This window comes from Neophocaena asiaeorientalis, unplaced genomic scaffold, assembly GCF_003031525.2.
Source record: "Neophocaena asiaeorientalis asiaeorientalis breed wild unplaced genomic scaffold, Neophocaena_asiaeorientalis_V1.1 scaffold114, whole genome shotgun sequence".
Lineage (NCBI taxonomy): Eukaryota > Metazoa > Chordata > Mammalia > Artiodactyla > Phocoenidae > Neophocaena > Neophocaena asiaeorientalis.
Window position 1 is genome coordinate 5,379,445 of NW_020173116.1, and position 26,187 is coordinate 5,405,631.

Sequence of the window (26,187 nt, forward strand, 5' to 3'; positions counted from 1 at the left end):
ATGTAAAGAAGGAGAGTAGAAATGAACTGGAATCCTTAAGGACAAACTAGAACCTGTATTAGTCTCTCACCACACCCAACTTTTATGATGTGGGTGCTTTGAAGGCGAATCTTGTGCCTTTTATCATGGAGCTAAACATACCTTGCCCAGAATTTGGAGAAGCTGAAGGAAGATCTGTGACAAGGTGTGTCAGCTGAAGGTCTGATTGTTGCCCCATTTCAGCAACGTGAACTAGCAGATAAATGATTATGTGCCTGTGTTGCACCAGCATCTGTCACCCCTGCAGTAACTTCCTGAGTATAAAAACAATATGACTGCTGTTTCACTTCCACCTTCCAAATTTTGTGCAAAAATCTCTCTGATAGCCCATTCTAACTGGAAACATGCAAGGATAGGAATTCTGTAAAACGTAGAGCAGCCCAGCCGAGATAGCACGCTAGAAAACCACCAAGTACACACTTTTCAACGAGGCACCCATATGTTACCACTTTAACTCATACTTAACTTCCATCCAGAATAAAAACAATAGCAAAGTCATGCCTTTGCCTATTATGATGCAGCTACACAGTGTTCAGCCAAAAACATGTTAACCCTTTCCCTTAAAAAGGATAAAAACGCTCTTTTCCATCTCTGGGTGATGTTTATTCTTCTAGTTTTTCCTTTAGCTCAGTCATACTCCTTTCATATCAAATAACTTGACTTATGAGATATAAAGTTAACTGCTATTAATATATCATGTGTTAGTAGGAGAATGGGAGAGGGGAAGATGTCATATATTATATAAAATATACATATTTATATTTCACACACATGTATGTGTACACATACACATATCAAATTGACGATGAAACATTCATTACCACTACAATCATTTTTGCTACTGGCCATTTGGGAGTCAATCTACCACAAACATATGTATAGCTTTTTATAGTCTTTATCTGAAAAGTCTAGTATCTGATGACTTTGCAGGTCAGTTTTTCTTGCCGATTTTGCTGTGCTTTTTTTTTTGTTGTTGTTTTTTGTTTTGTTTTCTTTTTTCTTTAGCGGTACACGGGCCTCTCACTGTTGTGGCCTCTCCCGTTGCAGAGCACAGGCCCGGACGCGCAGGCTCAGCGGCCATGGCTCACGGGCCCAGCCGCTCCGTGGCACGTGGGATCTTCCCGGACCGGGGCACGAACCCGTGTTCCCTGCATCGGCAGGCAGACTCTCAACCACTGCACCACCAGGGAAGCCCCTGTGCTTTTTTTTTTTTTAACCTATCACTTTAATTTCCTTTGGTTGCCTGGCTATCTTTTGCTGTATGCTGGACATTTTATGTGAAAAAGTATGTATGGTAATAATTTTTTTTTTTTAACTTGGGATCTTAGCTCCCCGACTGGGGACGGAACCCGCACCCCCTGCAGTGGAAGCGTGGAGTCTCAACCGCTGGACCGCCAGGAAGTTCTATAATTTGAGTTTGGAAATACAGCACTTTCCTCCAATGAAAGGATACTAAAGGTAGCTTAATTCAATTTTCCTCTTAATTTTTAGTAATGATTCATGTACAAAAGACGGTGACTGCCAATAATAGAAACAACAGGGGAAAGTACAACTTCTCTGGGGAAGATGTCTGGCTTCAAAGAACTTCCGTTGTCTTGTCTGTGAAGTGGACCCTGATTCCTGCCAGGAGTCAAACAGTCCTTCACTAAGAGAAGCAAGTCAGGCTCTCTATCATTGGTCCAACCTACCTTTTGAGGGTTTTTTCCCACGATTCCCTTATACTGGCATTACATTAAGCAAAACTAAATAATTCCCCATTTTTCAAACTGTACTTTATTTTCCTGCCTTGATACATTTCTCTCCACGTGTGATGCCCATTTAACTTCATCTCTTCTAATGGAAATTACCTCAAGACCAAGCTCAAATATACCCCTTTTAAGAAGCCTTCCCAACCAATGTGCTTTTTTCTCTTCTGAATCCTCTTGGCACTTAGTACCCACCCTTTTTTCCCCCAACTAACCCTGGGCATCTTCATTTCACAAAAGCCCCCTATCAACTGTATTATTATTATTATTTTTTTGTTGTTGTTGTTGCAGCACGTGGGCCTCTCACTGTTGTGGCCTCTCCCGTTGAGGAGCACAGGCTCCGGACGCGCAGGCTCAGCGGCCATGGCTCACGGGCCTAGCCGCTCCGCGCCATGTGGGATCTTCCCGGACCGGGGCAGGAACCCGTGTCCCCTGCATCGGTAGGCGGACTGTCAACCACTGCGCCACCAGGGAAGCCCCTATCAACTGTTTTTTAATAGACTTTGTTTAGGTTTATACAAAAATTGAGAAGTACAAAGTTTCCTTGCCCCCCCAAAACACATCTTATGTGTTATTTACATCTTATGTTAGTTTGGTATATTTGTTACAATTGTTGAACCAATATTGATACATTAACATCCACAGTTTACATTGGATTCACTCTGTGTTGTACATTCTATGGGTTTTGACAAATACATAGTAACACGTGTCCCTCATTACCATATACAGAATAGTTTCATTGCTCTAAAAATCTGCTGTGCTCTACCTATTCGTTCCTCCTTCCCTACCCTACCCCCAACCCAACACTTGGCAACTGCTGATTCCAAATAATTGACAAAAAATCCTGGAACTAACAAGCAATTAAAGCAAGGTTAATATACAAAAGTCAATTGCTTTCCTACATACTAGCCATGAACAACTGAAATGGGAACTTAAAATCATTTACATTAGCACCAAACAAAACAAACAAACAAAAAAAACCCTCAAGCGTAAAGCTAACAAAATATGTACATCATCTATATGAGGAAAACTACAGACCTCTGATGAAAGAAATGAAAGAAAATCTAAATAAATGGATATTGCTTCATTGAATTTTAAAAGCAAACTCTCCACTCAGTGAGAATCAGTGACTGGCAGAGCAGAGGGGCAACCACTCATTACAGCCCTTTATTGGCTTGGGCTGGCTACACAGGACCCCACCTCAAATCAGAGATTTAGAAATGCCTTCCTTCACAATGATGGTTAACAAAAAAAAAATCCCCCAAACAAAGATAGCCCCGCAGGTGTGCAGCTTCCAGTGAAGAGCCCAGGGCCCTCACCCCTATTAGTTGCAGCAGGGAAAGAGGCGCCAAGATAAAATACAAACAAGCGTTTCGTATATATGTATAAGTCCTAAATATTGCCTGGAACGTACTCATACTAAAATGTAAAAAAGTTATTTGTAGCTTAGCCAAAATTCAAATGTAACTGTGTCTCCTGTATTTCTATTTGTGATATCTGGCAACCCTACTCCAAGGCCTCACTGTGGCAGAGACTTAGAACGAGGAAAAACAAGTATCTTAGGTGTATTCTGTGGTTGACATTTTTCAAAGCCTTTCAACTCTTTGCTCTCAGGATCTTACTGCAAGTCTGAGAGGAAAGCGGAACAAGCATTTCCATTCTCATTAACCAGATGGGAATAAAACTCAGACACACCTCCACCCACCCAAAAAAAAAACCAAACAGTAAAAAAACAAAACAGGGAACAAGAAATGGAGGGATGCCTACCCAGGTCAGGAACACAGCTGGCTCTGATCATTCTTAAGCCCACCTGTTGAATTAGCCCAGGTTCAGCCTTGGAATCACCTAGGGAACTGCCCAAAACCCGCTGATACCCGGACTCCACTCCTAAAGTCTGGGCGTCTTTTAAAAACATTTTACCTATCTACTTATTTATTAATTTAAATCAAAAAAATTTTTTTTAACCTTTGGACCCTCTCCACCCATTTCTCTTAGCACGTGGTACTTTCAGTGGACTTTTCGGCCTTAAAGTCATCTTTATTTTAATTAGATTGTAAAGAGTCTGCAAGTCGCAAAATCAGTCCACGGCTCTGGTTACTCATCTGAAAATGTGGGAGGTAACAGTGTATTTCTTCGAGGGCTGTTGTTAAGATTAGGTGAGCGAAAATGTGAAATGATGCCTGGTACAAAGTGAGCGCTCAAATAAACGTCAGCTACCATGCCTTAGAAACACTGTGACTTCGATCGAAGAGTTTTCACTAAAGGGAAATAAAGGAGGACTACGTTTTAAAATTTTACTAAATACTTGAGATAACGTGTCGAGACGTATACACGCAAACGGCCAGGAGGACGGCGCCTGCGCAGGGCCGCGGGGGAGGGGGCGAGAGCGGGCGTGCGCAGAGCCGGGGATGGAAAAGCGCATGAGCGGCGCGTCCTGCCCATGGTGCGCGGCGACCTTCTAGTGGTGTGCGGCGCCCTCCTCACGCCGTGCCTGTTCCTCGGTAGCTGTCGGGCTCTGACGAGAATGATGGATTTTGAGAATCTTTTCTCCAAACCCCCCAACCCGGCTCTCGGCAAGAAGCCCGCCACGGACTCTGACCAAAGGTGACCCCCGGTCTTTTCATGCTTTGAACGCAGGGGATGCAGTTAGGTTCCGCCCCTTTGTTCCTTCGGGAGGCCGCGCTGGCAGGGCCGCCAGGTCCCGCGGGGAGCGCGTCGGGCCGGCCGGGCCGGTGCGACGGCCGGGCGCCCACAGGTCGTTCCGGGGCAGGGGTTAGAAGCCGGGGATGGGGCCCGGTTCATAGGCCGCCGGGGCCAGCGGTGCCGGGAGCCTGGGCCTGGAGGAGCGGCCCAGACGGCGAGGGAGGCCCGGGATGCTCCCCTTTCTCTGCGCCCCGGCCCCTCCGGCCGGGTGGGAACCCGCCTGCGGCCCCATAGCGCTTTGCCCTTGCAGGCAGTCATCTCCTAGGGGACAGAGATCATTTGTCATTCTCATTGCACGTGCTAGGCGCTTTTGGGTAGAAAAGACGTGCGGTGAAGGATAAAGAGTCTCCTGATTTACATCGGAAGATCCTAAAGACCATAATAGAGCAGCGAACTCCACTGGGATATACTGTTTCCTTTAGGTTGAAAAAGGCGTTGAGACTGCCACGGAGAAATGGAAGCAGGTTAGGGAGGTAAGAGAGGATGGGATGGTAGGGAGGAGGTAGATCTTTTAAGTAAGGGAGGTAAGGAAAGCCTCACTAATAACATCATTAATATTTGAGTAGGGACCTGAAGGAGGTGAGAGAGGTTGATTATGTAGTGGGAAGAGTACTCCGTATAAAGGTCCTGAGGTGGAGTGAGCTAACTGTGATGGGGTGTTGGGAGCGAAGTAGCCAGAAAGACAACTGGCACGGAGTAAGAACAGTGGGACTGGAAAAGAGGTATTGGGATGGGGGGCGGAGGGGGAGGCAGCTTGTGTAGGTGCCGTAGTAAGGACTCTGGCTCCTACCCTGAGTGAGGTGAGAGGTCTTGGAGGGTTTTTAGCCGAGAGTGACATATTAGCAGGACCATCTCGTTATGTGGAGAGTAGAACGGAGGGGGGGCCAGAGTAGCTTGGATCGTAGTTTTAGCAACAAGAAGTGGTCAGGTAAGGATATATTTGGAAGATAAACTATTTCCTCAGAGATTGGATGGGCAGTCTGAGAGAGGAGTTAAGGTCAACTTCAAGGTTTTTGGTCTGTATCATTAGAAGGTTGGAGTTGCTGTTTAAGATTGCAGGAGGATTAGATCAAGAGTTCAGTTTTGGGGAGTTCCCTGGCGGTCCAGTGGTTAGGACTCGGCGCTTTCACTGCCGTGGCGCAGGTTCAATCCCTGGTCTGGGAACGAAGATCCCGCAAGCCGTGCAGCGCGGCCAAAAAAAAAAAAAAGAAATAAAGTTCAGTTTTGGGTATATTAAGATTTTGTCTAGTAGATATCCAGGTGCATATTTTGAATAGGAAGTTGGCTCTGGCTGCCTGGACTCAAATCTCAGCTCCACCATTTGCTAGATTTGAGGCAGGTTACATAAGTCTTCCGTATTCCGTTTTCTTATCTGTAAAATGGGCTTTTAAACCATAGTATATATGTCATCGGCTGTTGTGATGTGTGTAATGTGCATGGAACAGCGCCTGGCACAGAGTAAGCGTAATGCAAGAGTCAGCTGCTGCTGTAATTGCTGCTGTGGTCATTATCGCTCTGCCTAAGGAGAGGTTGCTTCCTACTCCGTAAGATGATTGATTACTGAAAACTAGAACAGTGAAAGTCCACAGCATTTGGTTTATTGGCTCTTGTAACGATGGCCTCTGTAGAAGGCGCACACCTTGGTCTCTTATCTGATGGACGTGACTGAAGCTCTGACTGGGGACAGATCGGCGTAGTAAACTGTTGGATTGGATGAGGCTGTGAAGCCTGAGCTCCTCCTGTAACTTTGAAAGAAGCGCAAAACCACTCTTCACATTCCAGTGCTAGCAGTGCCTTTCCCCTCGCAACATGTTCTTTTGAGAACATACACATTGCCTAGTCCTTGCCTTTATCTGGCGTGCAACTCAGATCTTAAGCTTTTATCTTTTGATCACTACTTGCTGAGACACAGTTGTCTTCAGACTTCTGTGTCTATAGCATCAACCATTATGTAGATTTACCTGTACATTTTATTGGCTTCTTTGTTTCTTTTATTTCCCATCCCATCTTCATCTTTCTTAGGTTATTTTTAGTTTTGCTGGAATAATCTCAAGTAATCATCTCAGATGGTATCTATGCATGTTCAGCTTCTCAGTCCTAATGACCCTGACAACAACTTTTCTTTTTCATCTTCCCACTTGAATATAAGTTTAGTTCTCTCCTGACCTCGGAAGGCACCCTGCATTGTACCTGAAATACTCTTCTCCCTGACATTCCTCTTTGTTTTTAATTCTTACATATCTTTTTTTTTTGCGGTACGCGGGCCTCTCACTGCTGTGGCCTCTCCCGCCGAGGCTCCGGACGCGCAGGCTCAGCGGCCATGGCTCACGGGCCCAGCCGCTCGGCGGCATGTGGGATCTTCCCGGACCGGGGCACGAACCCGTGTCCCCTGCATCAGCAGGCGGACTCTCAACCACTGCGCCACCAGGGAAGCCCTTACATATCTTTTAGGTTAGGAAAATTTCTGGCCCCCAAATCTAGGTTAAGTGTTCCTCATGTATGCACTGATACTTAGCAGACCATACGGAAATTGCTTTCTTTTTTCCTCCCAAGTAGATAGAAAGTTCTTAGAAGGTAGGAACAAGGTCTTTTTCATTGTTGTATTCCAGGATTTAAGGTCCAGAGCCTGGTGTGCGGTGGATACTCAGTATTTGTTGAATGAATGGATGATTTATATAGCTGCTAATAGTTGAACATTAAGGTTATGTAATATAAAGTTTCAGCTTTGCAGTTTACTCATAAACATGTGTTGACATTTACTACTCATCATTGAGTAGTAATGATGGAATGTTTCTCTGGAATATTTGGGGTAGATTTTGAATTTGGAATTTCTTTGAGGGCAAGTTGAAGGTAAACCAAAGCAGTGAATTTTAATGTTGTGGTATGAACCCTTTTCATGTTGAAAAACCCGTCTGTGTTATTTGATATTTTTGCTGCAGAATCGATGGTGAAATAGATGATACAGAAGTTGAAGAAGCACAAGAAGAGAAAATAAAATGGAAAGTAAAACTGAAGTGTGAGCAAATTTCCAAAAAAGTAAGATTAAGTTGGTGTATTGAAAAAACAGACAGAAATGGCTGTGAGAAGTTGATTAGGGATCCTATTTGTCTCCTTTTAGTCAGCATTTGAGACCAGGTTACTTATATCAAAGGAAACCTTGTTATACTTAAAAAAAAATTAATCATTTAAGAACTTTGTTGTTTAACATGAACTGTTTCTAGTGCATTGTCTGTATTTTGGTTTCCCCTATCTTTGAAATGGTTGTTAACAGTTTCAAAATCTTCTTTCTTTTCAAATTAGATTAAAAATTTTGATTTGCTAAACTTAACTAACCGTAGTGATTTATAGCTTGAAGCTTGTATTCAGTTGCTAGGACTGCCATAACAAAGTACCTCATACTGGGTGATTTAAACAACAGAAATTTATCGTCTTGTGTTTCTTGAGGCTAGAAGTCCAAGAGCCAGCTGTCGGGAGGGTTGGTTCCTTCTGACAGCCGTGAGGAAGAATCTGTTCCATGCCTCTGCCCTAGCTTCTGGTTGGTTTGCTGGCAATCTTTGGTCTTCCTTGGCTTGGCTTCCAGAAGCATCATCTTGATCTTTACCTTCATGTTTGAAGGGCATTCTCCCTGTGTGAATACGTCTGTGTCTAAATTTCCCACTTTTATAAGGACACCAGCCATATTGGGTTAAAGCCCACCCTAATGACCTCATCTTAACTAATTTTACATATAATGGCCCTATTTCCAAATGAGGTCACATTCTAAGGTACTAGGGGTTAGGACTTCAACGTAAGAATTTGGGGAGGACACAGTCAACCCACAGCAACGCCAATATCTGCATCTTTCTTGCTTTTTCTCTTTTTGAACTTTTTTAATTGTGAATTTTAACGCACTGCAAAAGAATGGGTTCAAATTGGCAATGAGACTCACAAGACACACATGGGCTTTCATATGATATTCTTATACTCAGCTTTATAAAAGGATACAGGACAGAAAATCCAGCAGGTACAGCATCTTCATCTCCTCAGGAAGCCTCTCAGCTACCCAAGTATGTAACTTCTTTTGCCCTTTGGGGCATATATGGCTGCTGTGGACGAGAGCTGTGGTGGACACCAAGAAACTGCAGTTTGGGTTTCCCACACCTTTTTTATGCTATTTTAGTCATGTAGGTCCCAGTCTTTCATGCCCACTTAAAGTTCCCCAGTCCATGTTTAACCCCATACAGGAGATAGACAGGTACAACCTTCTACAATTATCTTGAGGAGTTTCCCAGAAACAATACTGTGAGAAGATGGATACCTAGATTATTTCTAAGTAGGCTTACTCCAGGCCAGGCTCTTTACTTATGAGTGTGTAAAACATAAATGTATAGTATCACAGCTAATTAAAAAGAACACCCAAGTAGACACTGTGCAAGTCAAGAAAGCTTTAACCACAGTGCCTCTGATGCCTCCTTTTTCAGTTGTATTCCCTTTTCTCCTCCTGGAGATAACTACTGTCCGAACTTGTGTACTAATTGCTTCCTTGTTCTTTACAGTTTTACTACTAATGCTGTCACACTTCAGAATGCAGTTTTCTCTTGCCTGTTTTTGCACTTTATAGAAATAGAATAGTGTTGTATGTGCTCTTTGCTGTCTTATTTTTCTCAACGTTATATTTATAAGAGTCATAGTATACCCGATATATACATGTAGTATATACATAGTATACACAAGTGGCGTATACTGGTTTGTTCATTTTCTTAGCTGTATAGCATTCCATTGTTTGAATATACTAGGTTCTGCGATTGGTAGACATTTGGTCTCATGTCCAGTTTTGGGGGTTATGGGTAATGCTGCTACGTCTCTCACTTGTATCCTGCTGCACATCTACTCTACATTTACCTAGGAGTGGAACTGCTGGGTCTTAGAGTACAAGCATCTTTCCCTTTACCATGATGACAAACTATATTCCAGAGTGGTTCTACTGATGTTTATTCCCAAAGGCAGTGTATGAGAGGCTGTATTTCTACTGCTGCTCACTTGATATTCGTTACCTTTCTTATTTTCTGCCATCTGGTGAGATATCTTCATTGTCATTCAGTTTGCATTTTCTTGATTACTATTGAGCATCTTTTCATGTTTGTCCAACTTGGATTTGCCTTTTTTGTGGGCCACTTTAAGTCTTTTTTTCATTTTTTTCTTTATTCTGGATATAGGGGATTTTTTCCCCTTCTTAGTGGATTATGTGTTGCAAGTATCTGCTCATTTTGTGGCTTTCTTTCCAGTCAATGGCAGTTTTTATAAAAGGTTTATAATTTTAATGTACTCAAATTTATTAATCTGTTCCTTTATAGTTAATGTTTTATATGTTTTATTTAAATACCCTGAGGTAATAGAGATATTTCCCTACAGTGTCTTCTAGAAGTTTTGTTGTTTTTCTTTCCCATTTATGTTTATAATCACCCAGAATTGATTTTTATGTATACTGTGAGGTAGAGGGGACAAATTTCATTTTACTTTTTTTTCATTATCATACCCAATTGTTCCATCACCATTCATTGGGGGGAAAGAACTGTCTTTTCCCGCATGAGTCTGCAGTGTCATTGGTGTCAAAAATCAAGTGTTTGTGTTCTGATGGGTCCGTTTCTGGACTGTCTCTTCTCATCTGCTGGTTTATATGTCTGTCCCTTCCCCCAAGGCCTCACTGTGTTGATCATGACAGTTTTATTATAATAAGTTTGGATATCAGATAAGCAAGTCCTCTCACGTTGTTTTTCTTCTTTAACCATCTCAGCTCTTCTTAGCCCTTTGCATTGCCATATAAACTTTAGAAAGAGTTTGTCAAGTTCCACAAAAAGTCCTGTTGGGATTTTCACTTTGGAATGCATTGAATCTTTAGGTCATTTGGGAGAGTGACATCTTTAGAATATTGGATTGTCCAGTCTTTAACTCTTCTTTAATTTATCTCAGCAGTGTTTTATAATTTCTTTGTAGATGTCTTCCATCTTATATACCTTTTGTTAGATGTATTGCTAGGTGTCTGATGAGGCTATTGTGAATTACATCCTTTCCTTTTTTTTAAGCACCATTTTCTAACTTGTTTTCTCACTTAGCTGGCATACATTGTTAGATAGGAATGCATGGAATTAAACTTTTGAGTTCTTGTAACATTTCTGAAAATATCTTGACTTTAGTCTCATAGCTGGCAGGTAATTTGGCTGAAATAGAATTCGGCTTGAGCTTATTGCCCCATTTTCTTCTACTGTCCAGTGTTGCTAGTGTGAAGTCTTGGCAATCTAATTCTAGTTACTTTGTTAAGTATCCTGTTCTCCCTGGAAGCTTTTAGAGTCTTCTCTTGGTGGTGTTAGAGACTGAACCTTTTTTCATTCATTGTGCTTAAGTGTTTGGTGAGACTGTTTACTCATACCCTTCATGTACAAGGAATATCTTTTATTTTTATTCTCTTTGCCTTTTTTCTTTATATTCTAAGACATTTCCTCTATTTCTATTTATCTTCATTTCATAAATCATAATTATCAAGAGTTCTTTCTTGTTCTGTTGTTATAGCTTTCTAGCATTTTAAAAAAATATACCATCTTGGGGCTTCCCTGGTGGCACAGTGGTAGAGAGTCCGCCTGCCGATGCAGGGGACACGGGTTCGTGCCCCGGTCCGGGAAGATCCCACATGCCGCGGAGCGGCTGGGCCCTTGAGCCATGACCGCTGAGCCTGCGCGTCCGGAGCCTGTGCTCCGCAACAGGAGAGGCCACAATAGTGAGAGGCCCGCGTACTGCAAAAAAATATATGTATATACCATCCTGATATCTTTGTGTATTTATTTAAAAATTTTTGTGCTCTTTTCTTTTCCTTGAATTGTATTTGCTTCTTCTGGATCAGGTTTTCTCTTTCTACTGCTTTTTTGTTTTATTCTCTAGATCAGGAGTCAGTAAATATTTTCTGTAAAAGATAGGCTTTGCAAGCCAAAAGCAAAATTGAGGGTAGAGTGTACCTACTGATATAACAAGTGGGAGAAAACAAATTTCCACAGCATTTTTATTGACAGAATTTAACATATAATAATAATTGAGGTTTTTGTTGTACAGGTTTACTAGTGAGAATGAGGGGATTCTTCTTTTGGGGTAATAATTTGCTTAACTGGAGTTCAAAGTTCGTGTTCCCTATCAAAATTGATTGCAAAGATTCATCTGTTAGTGCTGATCTGTAATTAGACTCTATACGTTTCATCTTTAAAGGTGTTTTTTTTTACTGCAGGTACTGCAGAAAACTCTTATCGGTTTACCAGCATGATTGTTACTGAGTATATTCATTGCTTGGAAGGCATTTTTAAAACTTTATTAGATTTTTCTCTTGAGATTTGTCTTTTAGCCTGTCATTATACTGCAGATTAATTACTTCCAATTGAAGGTTAGGTGATAACTCCTCAGTTGCACAGTTAAATGGATTTTGAAATAGCGATTTCGTCTGCATATACATTAAAATCTGAAAAACACTGCTGGAACTGTAGTTTGAGCCTGGAAGATAAATCTACTGCAAATTTGCGTGAGAATGGAGCTCTTGCTTCTTGTTGTAACTTTGGACAGCACAGTGATATGAGCGATGTCAGTAACATCTGTCAACTCATCAAGAGCCAAGGAAAACCACTTGATATCATTTGTCTTATTTTTTTTAGTTGTCAGAGTTTCTCCCAGTTCCCTCACGTCTTTGAGAAACTGTTGTTGCCAAAAGGCCAGTTTTCTTAAACAACTTTTTCTCTGGACAGTTCTTCAATTGCTGCAATCAAACATGATTTAATTAACTCACCATCAGCTTTCTTTGGCTAACAACTGAGCCACTCAGAAACTTACTTTGATTGCAGCCTCATTTTCATTTTTGATTTTTGTGAGGAAATAATTTTGTGATGAGATATTTTGCTTATATTTTCTAATTTTTCTCACCATGGCTTTCCTGTGAGTTGGGATTATTGTGACGAATGCTTATTGTCAACATATATTGTGTTCCTTCAGCACTGCTGTAGTATCATTGTGTAATAACCGTAATGCTTTGCCACCTAATTTGACAGTAAAATAATCCACACTTTACTGTGTCTTAAATGCATGGCATTCAAAGTCTGCTTTTCATGTTTTGACATGGAGGGTGTGCACTGGTAATGAAACAAAAAAGTATCATGACTTGGTGATATGTGACGTATTCAACATGCTGTCAAGTTATAACTGCCAGGGTTTCCCTGGTGGTACAGTGGTTAAGAATCCACCTGCCAATGCAGGGGACATGGGTTCGAGCCCTGGTCCAGGAATATCCCACATGCCACGGAGCAACTAAGCCTGTGCGCCACAACTACTGAGCCTGTGCTCTAGAGCCCGTGGTCTACAACAAGAGAAGCCACTGCAGTGAGAAGCCTGCGCACCGCAACAAAGAGTAGCCTCTGCTCGCAGCAACTAGAGAAAGCCCGCGCGCAGCAACGAAGACCCAACGCAGCCAAAATAAATAAATAAATAAATAAGTAAATGTATTTTTAAAAAAAGTTATGGGCTTCCGTGGTGGCGCAATGGTTGGGGGTCCTACTGCCGATGTGGGGGGCACGGGTTCGTGCTCCGGTCCGGGGGCCGCGGAGCGGCTGGGCCTGAGGGCCATGGCCGCTGGGCCTGCGCGTCCGGAGCCTGTGCTCCGCGGCGGGAGGGGCCACGGCAGTGAGAGGCCCGCGTACCGACAAAAAGAAAAAAAAAAAAGTTATACCTGTCACTGAAATTCATGGTATGCCGAGCATGAGTGTAAAGTGATGAGAGAGCCACAGCCACACCTACGGTCTCTTTTGCATCTGCTCAGCTCTCAAAGCAGCCAGTGTAATACATAAATGAGTGAGCATGGCTGTGTTCTGATAAAACTTTATGGATGCTGAAATTAGAATTGTATATAATTCCCGTGTCATGAAATGTTATTTCATTTTTTTCCCCCAACCATTTAAAAAATGTAAAGCCCGTTCTTAGCTTGCTGACTATTACAAAAACAGGTAGCAGGATAGATGTGGCCCTTGGTTATATTTTAATGACCACTGCTTTAGATTTCATTATTAGCTTTTGTTTTTCTTTATGTCTCTTGATTTAAGAAAGGCCTGGAGAGCTGATGGATGTTCTTTGCTGGTCTGTTGGTAGGTCTGTGTCTCCATAGGCCTCTCTTCTAAATGGAAAGCCTGATGGGGCATTCGGTACGTGAGTGGGCCGTGTGCATCTCTAGGTGTCCAGCAGCATAGTAGCTCTTAACCTTCTTTGTGCCATGTACCCCCTTTGGCAGTCTGGTGAAGCCCATGGGCCCCTTATGATAATGTTTTTAAGTGTATAAAATACGTTGGATTACAATGGAAATTGATCTTATTGAAACACAGTTATCAAAATATTAAAGAACAAATGGGGTAAGAGTAATACGCTCTTTATAAATGCACTAACTAGTAAGATCCAGCGTTAGGTCTAATTATTGTAATTTTGACATAGTGATGAACATAAAAGATATGTTGAGGTCTGCAATAACTGTGATATATGAAAGTGCCTGTGATTTCTAGTGGTGACAGTCGCAGCTGCTGCTAATACTACTGTGGTTTGTTGCTGTGGTTCAAAGCAGAAGAAAATGCCAGATGTCAGTTTAGAGGTTGATGAAAATAATGTGTGATTTTTATTACTCTCCAAGTTCATTGAATTCTATCCATAGACCCTTGGCCAGAGGCAGGGCGGGGTGGGGCCATCTCTGGACAGCAGGTTAAGAACCCTCGATATAGAGTGAGTGGATAGAGTGCTTTTCTCGTGGGAGTTGCTCCCAAATGTCAGAATATGGAGGAATTCACTCTGGGGTCTTAGTACCCATACAAGAAGACTTGGCTTTTATCAGACATTTTAATACATTTCTTTAGCGAATAGCTCTCTTTTTGCCCAGGGTAAATTTTTTTTTTTTTAATAAATTTTTAAAATTTATTTATTTATGGCCGCATTGGGTCTTTGTTGCTGTGTGCGGGCTTTCTCTAGTTGCGGCAGGTGGGGGCTACTCTTAGTGGCGGTGCACGGGCTTCTCATTGCGGTGGCTTCTCGTTGCGGAGCATGGGCTCTAGGCACGCGGGTTCAGTAGTTGTGGCTCATGGGCTCTAGAGTGCAGGCTCAGTAGTTGTGGCGCACAGGCTTAGTTGCTCCGCGGCATGTGGGATCTTCCCGGACCAGGGCTTGAACCCGTGTCCCCTGCATCGGCAGGCGGTTTCTTACCCACTGTGCCACCAGGGAAGTCCCCTTCCCAGGGTAAATTTTTGTTTGATTGTATTCTGCGTGGGGGGGTGGGTGGGCAGAGATAATTTGTTACAATAGCTTTGTTTTTATGTAGAATTTTAAGTCATTCTCATTTATAGCCCTATTTCTCACACTGCACCCTAAGCCCAACCTCCAAATTATAACTTGCTTTTTGTTTGTCAAAAATTTGCCAGGAGTTTGTTGAACTTTTCTTAATTCCTAATGAGTGTACTTCATTCCCCGTCTCCTATACACACTATTTTAGGACTATTAATTTTTATATTTCTATACTTTTATTTCTGTGGAATTTCAGGAGGCCATACGTGTTCTATATACCATCCTGAATCAAATGCAAGAAAATCTTTTACTTAAAAAAGAAGAAAAATACTTTATGTAGACTCCTTTATAAAACATAAAACAGTTGTAATATCGTGTTCTTATACTTTCCAAATTATATAGAGAACAACAGACATCGAAGCAATGAGTTTATAGTTAGCTGCATGAAGAAAAGTATTTAAGCAATCATTTGTATATTGTGTATTTCGGTGCCCTCTGAAAAGAATCATATCAATTAGGAATACTTCTCTGTAGTAAAACAACATAGTTGATGATTGTCCTGGTTTTATAATGTTGCCAAGTCATCTCATCTCTTCATTTAATACAAATAAGTCAGTTTTGTTACTACTTGTACTACTGCTCAGTACTGCAGGCCTCCGCATCTTGTGCGGGGGAGGGGGAACACGTAATCACCCATTTGGATCCTCGTAATATTTTGATTCAGATGCACTGAATAGAATCTCATGTTTGATTGAGGTGAACTGTTGCATATTGAATGCTTTTTTGGTTCTCCCTGTACCTACTAAATGAAATTAAAGGCCAAAACCAAGGTAAACATAATTATCACAGGAGTCAGCCAACTTTTTCATAAAGGACCAGATAAGTGCATCTTTTTGACTTTGTGAGCCATATCGTCTCTGTCACAGCTAAGCAGCCATAGATTAATGAATGAATGAGTGTGACTGTTCCAGCAAAACGTTATTTATAAAAGCAGGAGGCCAGGCCTAACGCCTAAACCGAAGCTGTTTACGAGTTTGTTCTATGGTATGTTGGAAAAGGGTGCTCTTTTCTTGAGGACTCAGAGATGAGAAACTTGGAGGCTTGAAGATTGGATTGGTTGGTAGTCTTGTCTGGTGTAATGAAAATAAGATGTACAGTGAAGCCCTTGTCAGGTTAGGCAACCTTCTCAGCTTGTTCGGATTCTTCAAGCAGGGGGCAAATTCATTTTCTAGGCCATAGTCAACCCTCCAGTGGTACAGCTTCTAGCTTGGAAGTTAACCATCAAAGGTAAACCATTAAACTGGACCACCTAGTATATTTTGTGATTCTCCTTTGCTGCCTTCCTCAGTTATGTGAGGGTAGATGAGACCAGGCCCAAAAGCTCTGGAGCAGGATAAATGGCCAATTTAATGACAGACGTATCATCTCCTCCTGAGATCAGAAGAGGAGCCCTTTGGCAGTTGGGCTTTTTAAAAATAAACTTTTTAATTGAAATGTACTGGTTGTAATTATACAGCTTGATACACCTGTGTCACCAAGTATAGACACCTCTGTAACCAGTACTTGGAAATTTTTATGTGCAAAGTGCTTTAAGTTGTCTGCTTTGATCACCTCGGGCTGCTTCAGGGTCAGCGGCCATACCTGAGTTCCTGTTCCAGTGGGTGCCTGTGTTTGTAGCTGTCACCTTGGGGCAGCTCCAGCAACAGAGTTAGAAGACTATTTCTGAAAGTAAAATTAACTTAATTACAGAGAATGGGGCAATTCTTTCTTCTCATCATTGCTGCCACATCCTATGCCACCAGTGCTGTGAGTTATAGGGAAAAAATAGGCTTTGGTATGTGTGATGTATCTTACTTAGTATAGCGGATTTTCAGTTGGGCCATTACAGTGTACTCGTTCTTTTATGAAATGACGATCTATTGAGTTAAACCGTTTAAAAGTATAGTCCATGCAAAGGGAGAAATAAAATGTGAACTATAATTCTGTAGTTCCTTTATATCAAATAATGAAGACATAGGGCTTTAGTCTTTCTTTTTTCTTTTCTTTTTTTCTTTTATTGGGCTATAGTTGTTTTACACTGTTGTGTTAGTTTCTACCGTACAGCGAAGTGGAGTTCCCTGTGCCATACAGCAGGTTCTCATTAGTCATCTACTTTATACAGATTAGTGTATGTATGTCAATCCCAATCTCCCAATTCATCTCACCCCCCGGGGCTTTAGTCTTTCAATTCAGTAAAGTACAGTATACAAATTCAGAATCTTCCCTCAAACCATCTTTAAGGATAGATTTTTTTTTTTTAATTCTGGAAAATTTCATATACATAAGAACGGAAAGAATAGCATATGAAACCCCTATGTACCCATCTCCCAACCTCAACAGTGATCATGGCCAGTCTTTGCTTCTTTATAACCAGATTGTTTTGAATCATGCTAGGTTTTAAAAATTGAAAATGTCATTTTCACTTAGTTTAGGCACTTTGGAAACTCTACATCACGGAAGAATTTGCAACGTAGAAAATCAAGAAGTAAGGACTATGATGTATATAGTGATAATGATATCTGCAGTCAGGAATCAGAAGATAATTTTGCTAAAGAGCTTCAACAATATATACAAGCTAAAGAGATGGCAAATGTTGCTCAATCCTTATCGCTTCCTGAAGAATCCGTGAAGAAAGAGGGAGCAAAGGATACCCAGAAAGGTAAAGGTAAGAGTCCAATTATTTTATCATTTAAAGTTATCTAGAGAAGCAGTCACATTTGTCCACATATGGATGGCGGGGAGGGGTTCGCTTGCATTTTATCTCATGATAAGGTCACGTTTTCCTGGATCTTTACACCAAATGTGAGCTGGTCACTTGGTGTACAAACGCTTAGTTTGCGGGAGGACCGGAGAGTGCAGGAGGGTTTTCAAAGGACGTGACTGCTTTGAAAGGGAGAATGCTAAATCCCTGGCCTCGGCATGTGTGAAGGACAGGAAATACCTGTTCGCTGTCCTCTAAAGAAGAATGGGTTTAATTAATGTCTGGGATGGTAGTGTGTCCGACTAAACTCAGAAATATATTCTTTTAGATGACTAAAATGAAAGTTAAGCCACAGGTAGGAGAACAAATGACAATTGTAAATGCAATTCTTAATCTTCTCATTTTATTTTTTTTCCCTCTTTAAATGTTCTTCTATTTAAAATGGATCTATAGATAAACTTAATATATAAAATGTTTTCAGGGAGTAATCTGACAGCCATATATGAGGTCATTTAAAACATTTGAAGGTTTTACTCTTACGGTGCTATAGCAGTTCCTACTTAGATCCATTGTACTCGGAACACTCCAGAAGGATCTGGCTGATGGCTAGCAAGATTGGTTTCGTGAATTATCTTGTTTTTTTCCCCAATAATACCTTATACATTTCCACAAAGAGTTAATTTGGGATCCACAGTATATTAATCCAAGAGCTTCTAGAAAGACAGGTCCGCATCATCCTAGTTATTACGCTTCGAGCAGTGGAGGAGTTTTCCTGGATTGTTAGAGAATATACTTCTTAAGAGTAAACTGCTATTGGACTTTTATATCACCTTTAAATTGAACTTTCTTGCTTTTAGCTGTTAAACAAAAAAATAAAAATAAAAACCTTAAAGCTGTTCGCAAGAATGGTAAACAGAAGAAAATGAAGCGAAAATGGCCTGGCACTGGAGACAAAGGATCCAACGCTTCCCTGAGGAAGAGTGGCTCACAGGAACAGGTATGAGAATATACGCCTGTCTGTCGGAGGGCACTGCCTGCCCTTGGATTTTTATCTTGCACCCCAATGGGATCTCCTCTTACCTCCAGTGGACTCCGTGGGTTCTTCTTTCTCACTGTTGGGCGGCCTTCCCTCACACTCGTTACCTGCCAGCGCCCACTCAGGCCTTAGTGTCGTACCTGTTGCCCCTGTATACACGCACACAAGCCCCCTGGTTTCTGAGGGCTGTGCAAAAACAGATATGGGAGGCAGGGAGAATATAATAAGATAGCCATGAGGACATTCCAAAGCCCACAGAGTCTTACAGAGTTTCTACTCTTAAAGTCCCTGGTCTGTTGGTTTTTGACTTCCTCTGGAAATTAAAAGTGAATATTTTTGAGCTTTGACCTTATCAGACACTCCCTACCCTCCTGGAATTTTGATTTTGCTTTGTAGAAGTTCCTCTTCCTTGGTCTGCAGATGTAATCACGGTAGAACAATAAGTGACTCCTCTGGACTCTGCTTTTCTGAGGGCTTCTAAGCTGGATGGCCACCTTTTTTTTTGTTAGGCTTGGTTCAGGAGGCAAGAGTTGAGGGTGGTAAACTATTAGAAATACCAACTATTATAGATTGAAATGTATTTATATAAAATCTGTTTTACAAAGGAGGAATCCGAAGCCCTAGGGTTTAGGTAACTGCCTGTAGTTACAGGGGCCAGGGCGGGGCTAGACCCAGGCAGTTTCCCTTTCCTTTGTTTTTTTTAAAAATATATATTTATTTACATATTTATTTGGCTGCGCCAGGTCTCAGTTGATTCATGCGGGATCTTTAGTTGCGGCATGTGGGATCTAGTTCCCTGACAACCTGGGCCCCCTGCACTGGGTGTGTGGAGTCTTAACCACTGGACCACAAGCAAAGTCCCCCCTTTCGTTTGGTTTAGATTGACTCAAATGATTATTCAGCCAGAGCTGACAGCCCTGCTACATGAGGAACAAATGTAAATATATATGTCAGAATTCAATAACATAATCAAAATAAAACCCAGAATTAAAACTGACATTTATTAGACACATAATTTTGATGGTGCTAAGTGGAAGTCTGACATTATTGCAAAGCAGATCACATAAATATACAGCCAGCTCCCTTCTTTGTACTTACTGAATTCCTAAGACTGTATGTGGGTATATGGTACGTAGAAGCTGTAAGTTGTACCACAAGTTAACACACTAAAAGTGATTTATGTTTCTAAAGACGTCAAATGAAATTCCCCTTTTGTTTTCATACCTTTATTGCCATTTTTGAGGGTATATTTCTAATTATGTTTGTTAATTTGAGCTCGTCAGTGCACTCAGCTCACACGTAGTGAGCATCTCACTGAAATGAAAGATCACACTACTTTTGCTTTACCTTACGATTTTGAGGTTTGTCCCCATTGTTCTAAAGAGCCTTGTTCTTAGACTTCACTTTTTAATCAGAAGTAGTGGTGCTTTCCTTTTAAAATTTTTAAATTAATTTTTTAAAATGAGGGCAAGGTACAATAAAATATTCATAATGTTCAGTGATGGAATGCTGTTGAAACTGACAAAACATTAATTTTTTTCAACTGATGTACAAAAGTCCACATCTTACCTGCAGGCCAATTCAGAAGAGTTACCTTTTAATGTTTTTAAAGGTGGTTTAAAATAATTTTGTACGGCCTTCCCTGGTGGCGCAGTGGATAAGAATCTGCCTGCCAATGCAGGGGACACAGGTTTGATCCCTGGTCTGGGAAGATCCCATATGCCGTGGAGCAACTAAGCCCATGCACCACAACTACTGAGCCTGCACTCTAGAGCCTGCGAGCCACAACTACTGAAGCCCGTGTGTCTAGGGCCTGTGCTGCACAACAAGAGAAGCCACTGCAGTGAGAATCCCGCGCACCGCAATAGAGAGTAGCCCCCGCTCGACGCAACTAGAGAAAGCCTGCACACAGCAACGAAGACCCAATGCAGCCAAAAATAAATAGATAATTAATTTAAAGAACACATTTTTTTGTACAATGGAATAAAATATTTAATTTTTTATTTCTCACATTTAGTTTTTTGTTTTTGTTTTCAAAGGATGGTAAACCTAAAGAGAAGCAGCAGCCTGTGAGAATGAGTCAGGGATTCATCAACCAACATACGGTGCAACGCCAGGGAAAACAAATTTGTAAATATTTTCTTGAAAGGAAATGTATTAAGGTATAAAAAATGTGTAAGCAAAAATATACTAAAATGTAAGATATAGCAAAAATGTACTAAAACCAGCTCCTCTTTCCATTAGACACTCCAAAAGCATACCTGTACAATTTTAGAACCGTTTCCTTCTGGGAAAGTTTCAATTAGGAAATTTTACTGAAATATTCTTTTATGTTTAGGAGAGTAGATAATTTTTTTAAAATGCTTTGTGTTAAAAATATTAAGGACTTGACAGATTTTTAAGCAGATATATATATGTGATGTGGTTATGATAGTTCGTTAAGAATTAGACTGTACTGCTTCTAAGACTTTGTTTTCTTCTAGAATCATTAAGTAGGAATTGTAATGACTTAACTATGAGGAATAATGGTTTTTCCTTGTCCCTTCTTTTGGCCCAGGGAGACCAGTGTAAATTTGATCATGCTGCAGAGATAGAGAAGAAAAAGGAAATGTGTAAGTTTTATGTACAAGGATATTGTACCAGAGGTGAAAACTGCCTGTATTTGCATAATATCCTTTATCACAAGGTACAGTAACTTTACTTTCCATAAACATTTACATGAATGTAAAATTCTGAGTGAAACCTGGTGTTTTAGCCACGGCAAAATCACATTATCCAAGCTCAACTCAGTGTTGAAGTGATTACATTGTACACAGATTTTTTTTCTTTTTCCCCCAAGCAAGAGTCTTTAGAAATTCTCTCAAATGCACATCCTCTCAACCTGGGTAGTGTAACGGCTTCACGAGACCTATTCAGACCTATCCAGAAAAACGTCTCTGAATTTCTGCTGTGACATCTACTAATTGAATCTATATGCATGTAATCTACTTCATAAAAGAGGCAGGGATTGCACAGTCTGGGAGTACTCTTTCTCTGCACATTCAGTATTGTATAGAGGTTCATTGTCCCTTAATTTGAAGAATAACCCTAACTCTTCAGTGTAAATGGTCTAGACATGTTGTAAAAATACAAACATAAACATTTTAGGGTAACTGGACCTTTGATCAACACAAAAGTTGTTTTCCTTCAGTCATTCAATACAAGGAATCGCAAATTCTAACTGGAGAAATTTTTCCTAGAAAACAATATCGAAGCTGTATAAATTGTTCCTATTTTATACAAGCCTAATATATGAAGGATCCAGATTTGTAAGACATATCACTGTCATTGACTTTAATCCCCCCACCGCAAAAGGATGCTTTAAAAATAATCCCATTTCTCAAAGTATTTAAAATACACACCCCTCTCTTATGTCGGTGAAATATACCTGTAGTTTATTTTAAGAATGGATATGAAGGAAAAAAGTGTCCTGTGACAGCCAGTAAACTTTATAATCACCCTAAAATTAGATTTTTCTTATAATCCAGTTAATAATTTACTGTCTCATATTTTAAATAGGGAATTTGTTTCTACTAGTAGAAAATAACTTTATGTAGGAAAAATAAAGTTACTAAATTAATAACAAATTATTTTAGTTGGATTACAGTTGTTCTTTTCCTTAACATTTGGGTTAACATGAATATCCTTGCAAGTTTTACCATACAGGAGCAAAATGTTATCAGGGAGAACATTGCAAGTTTTCACATGCTCCACTGACTGCTGAAACACAAGAACTGTTGGCTAAAGTAAGTACAATTTTAATTTTTTTTTCTCTCTTTTTTTAAAAAAAAAAATTTATTTTATTTTTGGCTGTGCTGGGTCTTCATTGCTGCGCACGGGCTTTCTCTAGTTGTGGTGAGCGGGGGCCGCTCTTCGTGGCGGTGCGCAGGCCTCTCATTGCGGTGGCCTCTCCTATTGTGGAGCACGGGCTTTAGGCGCACAGGCTTCAGTAGTTGTGGCACGTGGGCTCAGTAGTTGTGGCTCGCGGGCTCTAGAGCGCAGGCTCAGTAGTTGTGGCGCATGGGCCTAGTTGCTCCGCGGCATGTGGGATCCTCCCGGACCAGGGCTTGAACCCGTGTCCCCTGCATTGGCAGGCAGATTCGTAACCACTGCGCCCCCAGGGAAGGCCCTGTTTTTCTTTTTTAAAGAATACTTTTGAACTAAGGGTGGAATTTGAAAAGACACTCACAGTTTCTTAAGGAGAGTGCCTCATAGGGTAGCATGTGGGTTATATTAGGACTGATAATCTAAGGATTTACTTCAGTTTAGAAAATTCATTTGTATATTTTTCCTTGTAGCTTAAAGAAAATGTATACTTACTGCTGGTGTAAATTGGAATGTTCTTAAAACCTTCAGTGTAGTTAGCAACCTTAGTAGCTAAGTTAACCAGAGGAAAACAAAGCAAATAGGAGAAATAGTTACTCCTGTTATACTCTTAGAAGGAGAGTTAAGGATCATCGGTTGATAAATATTTTAGGGTTACATCAAAACATACTTATGTAGTTATTTCAAAGTTTTCTTCAAATATTCTTTCAGGTGTAAGAAAAGATAATTGAAAAGTAATAGTCGTTTATGTTCTTTCATTTCCCATGTGTTAATTGGAGCTAGTCTCTTCAAAATTAAACTGAAATATAAGTGAAAATAAAAGATTCTTTTAAAACCAAACCATTCCATCTTGCGGCAGAAGTTCCCTTGACTGTATTGCAAATATTAGAAAGTCAAAGGTCCTTGTTTCTGGATATTTTTAGTTGTGAAATATGAAGGGTTACCCTGGGATTAGAAATTATACCAAATATTTGGTTGTTTATTAGCATGAATGTATGTGGAAAAAATGATAAATGTAAAAGTCATTTTCCAGTTCCCCTTATAGTAAATATTATTAGATGATTACTAGGATGAATATTATTGGAATCTTTAGAAAATTACAAGAGTATGATGATGTACCTGAATTTAATGCATAAAAATGATTGCATGATTTTTTTTTTCCCCCATACTAGGCTTTGGATCCTGAAAAGAAGTCGTCATGAAAATAAAATACATAAAAAAGGTAAAATTTATGATTTAACACTTTTTTCCCCCTCTGAAATGTCTCTAGAAATTGGCATGGGGACATAGGCCTTTTTACATTTTCTCAAATAGAAGTCTTTTTCTCTCTCCTACCCCACTAAAAACTTATATTTGATACATATAAATAGATATATATGTGGATCTCCATGGACCTGCTTCCCTTTCTGGATTTGTCACTGTCTTTTTGTGTTTTTATTCTTCTGTCTTGTTTCTTTGTAAATTTACCAAATGTGTATGATTCACCAAATATTATATTTAGTTTTGCTTGGGTTTGGATATGAAACAGTATCACATTCTATACTTATTGGTGACTTGCTGTTTTCACTCAGCATTATGCTTGTAAGATTCATTCATGTATATGCATGCAGCTGTCATTCATTTTTACTCTTGTATAGCATTTATTCTATGAATATGTTACAAATTATTTAGTCATTCTACTGTTGACGGACATTGAGGTTATTTTCAATTTTTAAAATATAAACTGTTATTATAAATAACTGTCTCACATGTCTTCTGATGAAAATGTGTGTGAGTTGTCCTGAGTGTACCAAGGAATAGAATTGTTGTATCATCTTAAAACTTAAGATAATACCAATCTTTTCTGAAGTACTTATAACAGTTTTTATTGCCATCAACTGTGTAAAAGAATTTCTGTTGCTCCCCACTCACTAATGCTTTTTTATATTGTCACGACTTTAAATTTTTTGACCAATTTAGTGGGTGTAAAAATGGTGTCGCATAGCTGTATTTTCATAAAGTTCAGCATTTTTTCTTAAGCTTACTGGCTTTTGAGCTTCATCTCCAGGGAAATGCCATTAATGTCTTTTGCCTATGCTTCTGTTGGGCTGATTGTCCTTTATAAATTGATTTTTATATACAAATTGTTTGTGACGTATGTGTGACAAGTCTCCTCCCATTTTGTGGGCTGTCTTTTCACTTTTTTTTTTTTTTTTTTTTTTTTTTTTTGGCGGTACGCGGGCCTCTCACTGTTGTGGCCTCTCCCGTCGCGGAGCACAGGCTCCGGACGCGCAGGCCCAGCGGCCATGGCTCACGGGCCCAGCCGCTCCGCGGCACGTGGGATCCTCCCGGACCGGGTCACGAACCCACGTCCCCTGCATCGGCAGGCGGACTCCCAACCACTGCGCCACCAGGGAAGCCCTGTCTTTTCACTTTTTTAAAGGCGTTTCAGTGAGCAGAATTACTTGTTTTGACGATCTTTTCCTTTATGGTAGGTTTTGTGTTTTGCGTCTTACTTAAGAAATCCTTCCCTATCATGAGGCTGTAAAGTACTTTCATTTTTATTAGGTTTTTATAGTTTTGCTTTTTACATTTATATTTTAATCCTTTGGAAATTCTATCAGTTGACAGTTGTCACAATAATGGTGTTTAAAACCAGCCACAAGACTCTCAGTAGCATATAAAAGTAAACGTTTCTTTTTCCATGCGTCTGCAGATAGGCTGGGAACAGGCTGATACGGGCTGGCTCTGGCTGGGTTGGTTGTGCTTCATAAAGCAGAACCGCTGGGATGGTTCTGCCCCACATTTGTCTCACTCTCCTCCTGGGACCAAGGGGCTAGCTGGGGCATGTTTTTCTCATGGCATTGGCCGAAGGACAAGCGGGCAAGGCCCTGTTTGTATCACATCATGTTTACTTACAACCCATTGACCAAAGTAAGTCACATAGGCAAGCCCAAAGTTAGGGAGTAGGAAAGTATACTCTACTTTCTGTACTTTCCATGTGGGAGGAGTTGCCAAATTACATGAAAATTTTTCTGAAGGGACCTTGAGGGAATTATGCTAAGCAGAATAAGTCAGAGAAAGAAATATACCGTTACGATTTCACTTATGTCTCAAAAAACAAAACAAATGGACAAATAAAACCAAACCAAAATCATAGATTCAGAGAACAGAGTGGTGGTTACCAGAAGGGATGGGGATTGGGCAGTGGGTGAAACAGGTGAAGAAAGGGGTCAAGAGGTACAAACTTCCAGCAATAAAATAAATAGGTCACGGGGCTGTAGTGTACGGCATGGTGACTATAGTCAGTAATGTTGTAGAGCGTACTTGAAAGTTGCTGAGAGAGTAAATCCTAAAAGTTAAGTATGTATGGTGTTAGGTGGTAACTAGACTTACTGTAGCAATCATTTCTCAATCTATACAAATACTGAGTTATTATGTTGTACACCTAAAGCCAGTATAATGTTATATGTCAATTATACCTCAATAAAAATTTTTTTAAATTACATGAAAAAGAGGGTAGCTGTGGGTATAGGGAAAAGGGAAGCAGTAAGACTAATTGATTTTTTTTTTTAAACAGTGTGCTATAGGGACTTGATTTTCTTTTTTTACCCCATACGGATAACCAATCTCCCAGAACCATTCAAATGAAAAGACTGCCCTTTCCCCACTGATTTGTAATGCCCCCTCTGGTATATATCGAGTTTCCTTCAAACAGAGGTCTATTTCTGGGGTCTCTGTTCTGTTCCTTTTGTCTTTTGCTC

General features: G+C 40.4%; 1 protein-coding gene across 4 annotated transcripts in view; it reads left to right on the forward strand.

Moving 5' to 3' along the window:
* Positions 1 to 4,227: 4,227 nt before the first annotated feature.
* Positions 4,228 to 26,187, forward strand: part of ZC3H8 (zinc finger CCCH-type containing 8) — a 32,321-nt gene continuing 10,361 nt past the window's right edge. For 2 of the 4 annotated variants that reach the window (XM_024743648.1, XM_024743647.1), the window contains exons 1-8: positions 4,228 to 4,388; positions 7,427 to 7,523; positions 17,271 to 17,508; positions 18,402 to 18,541; positions 20,620 to 20,742; positions 21,138 to 21,249; positions 22,256 to 22,365; positions 23,617 to 23,666. In XM_024743648.1, the coding sequence (XP_024599416.1) occupies positions 4,309 to 4,388; positions 7,427 to 7,523; positions 17,271 to 17,508; positions 18,402 to 18,541; positions 20,620 to 20,742; positions 21,138 to 21,249; positions 22,256 to 22,365; positions 23,617 to 23,646 (930 nt within the window). In that variant the 5' untranslated portion in view covers positions 4,228 to 4,308 and the 3' untranslated portion in view covers positions 23,647 to 23,666. The remainder of the gene's footprint in view (positions 4,389 to 7,426; positions 7,524 to 17,270; positions 17,509 to 18,401; positions 18,542 to 20,619; positions 20,743 to 21,137; positions 21,250 to 22,255; positions 22,366 to 23,616; positions 23,667 to 26,187) is intronic. The other 2 variants (XM_024743649.1, XM_024743650.1) reach the window with 2 other exon arrangements.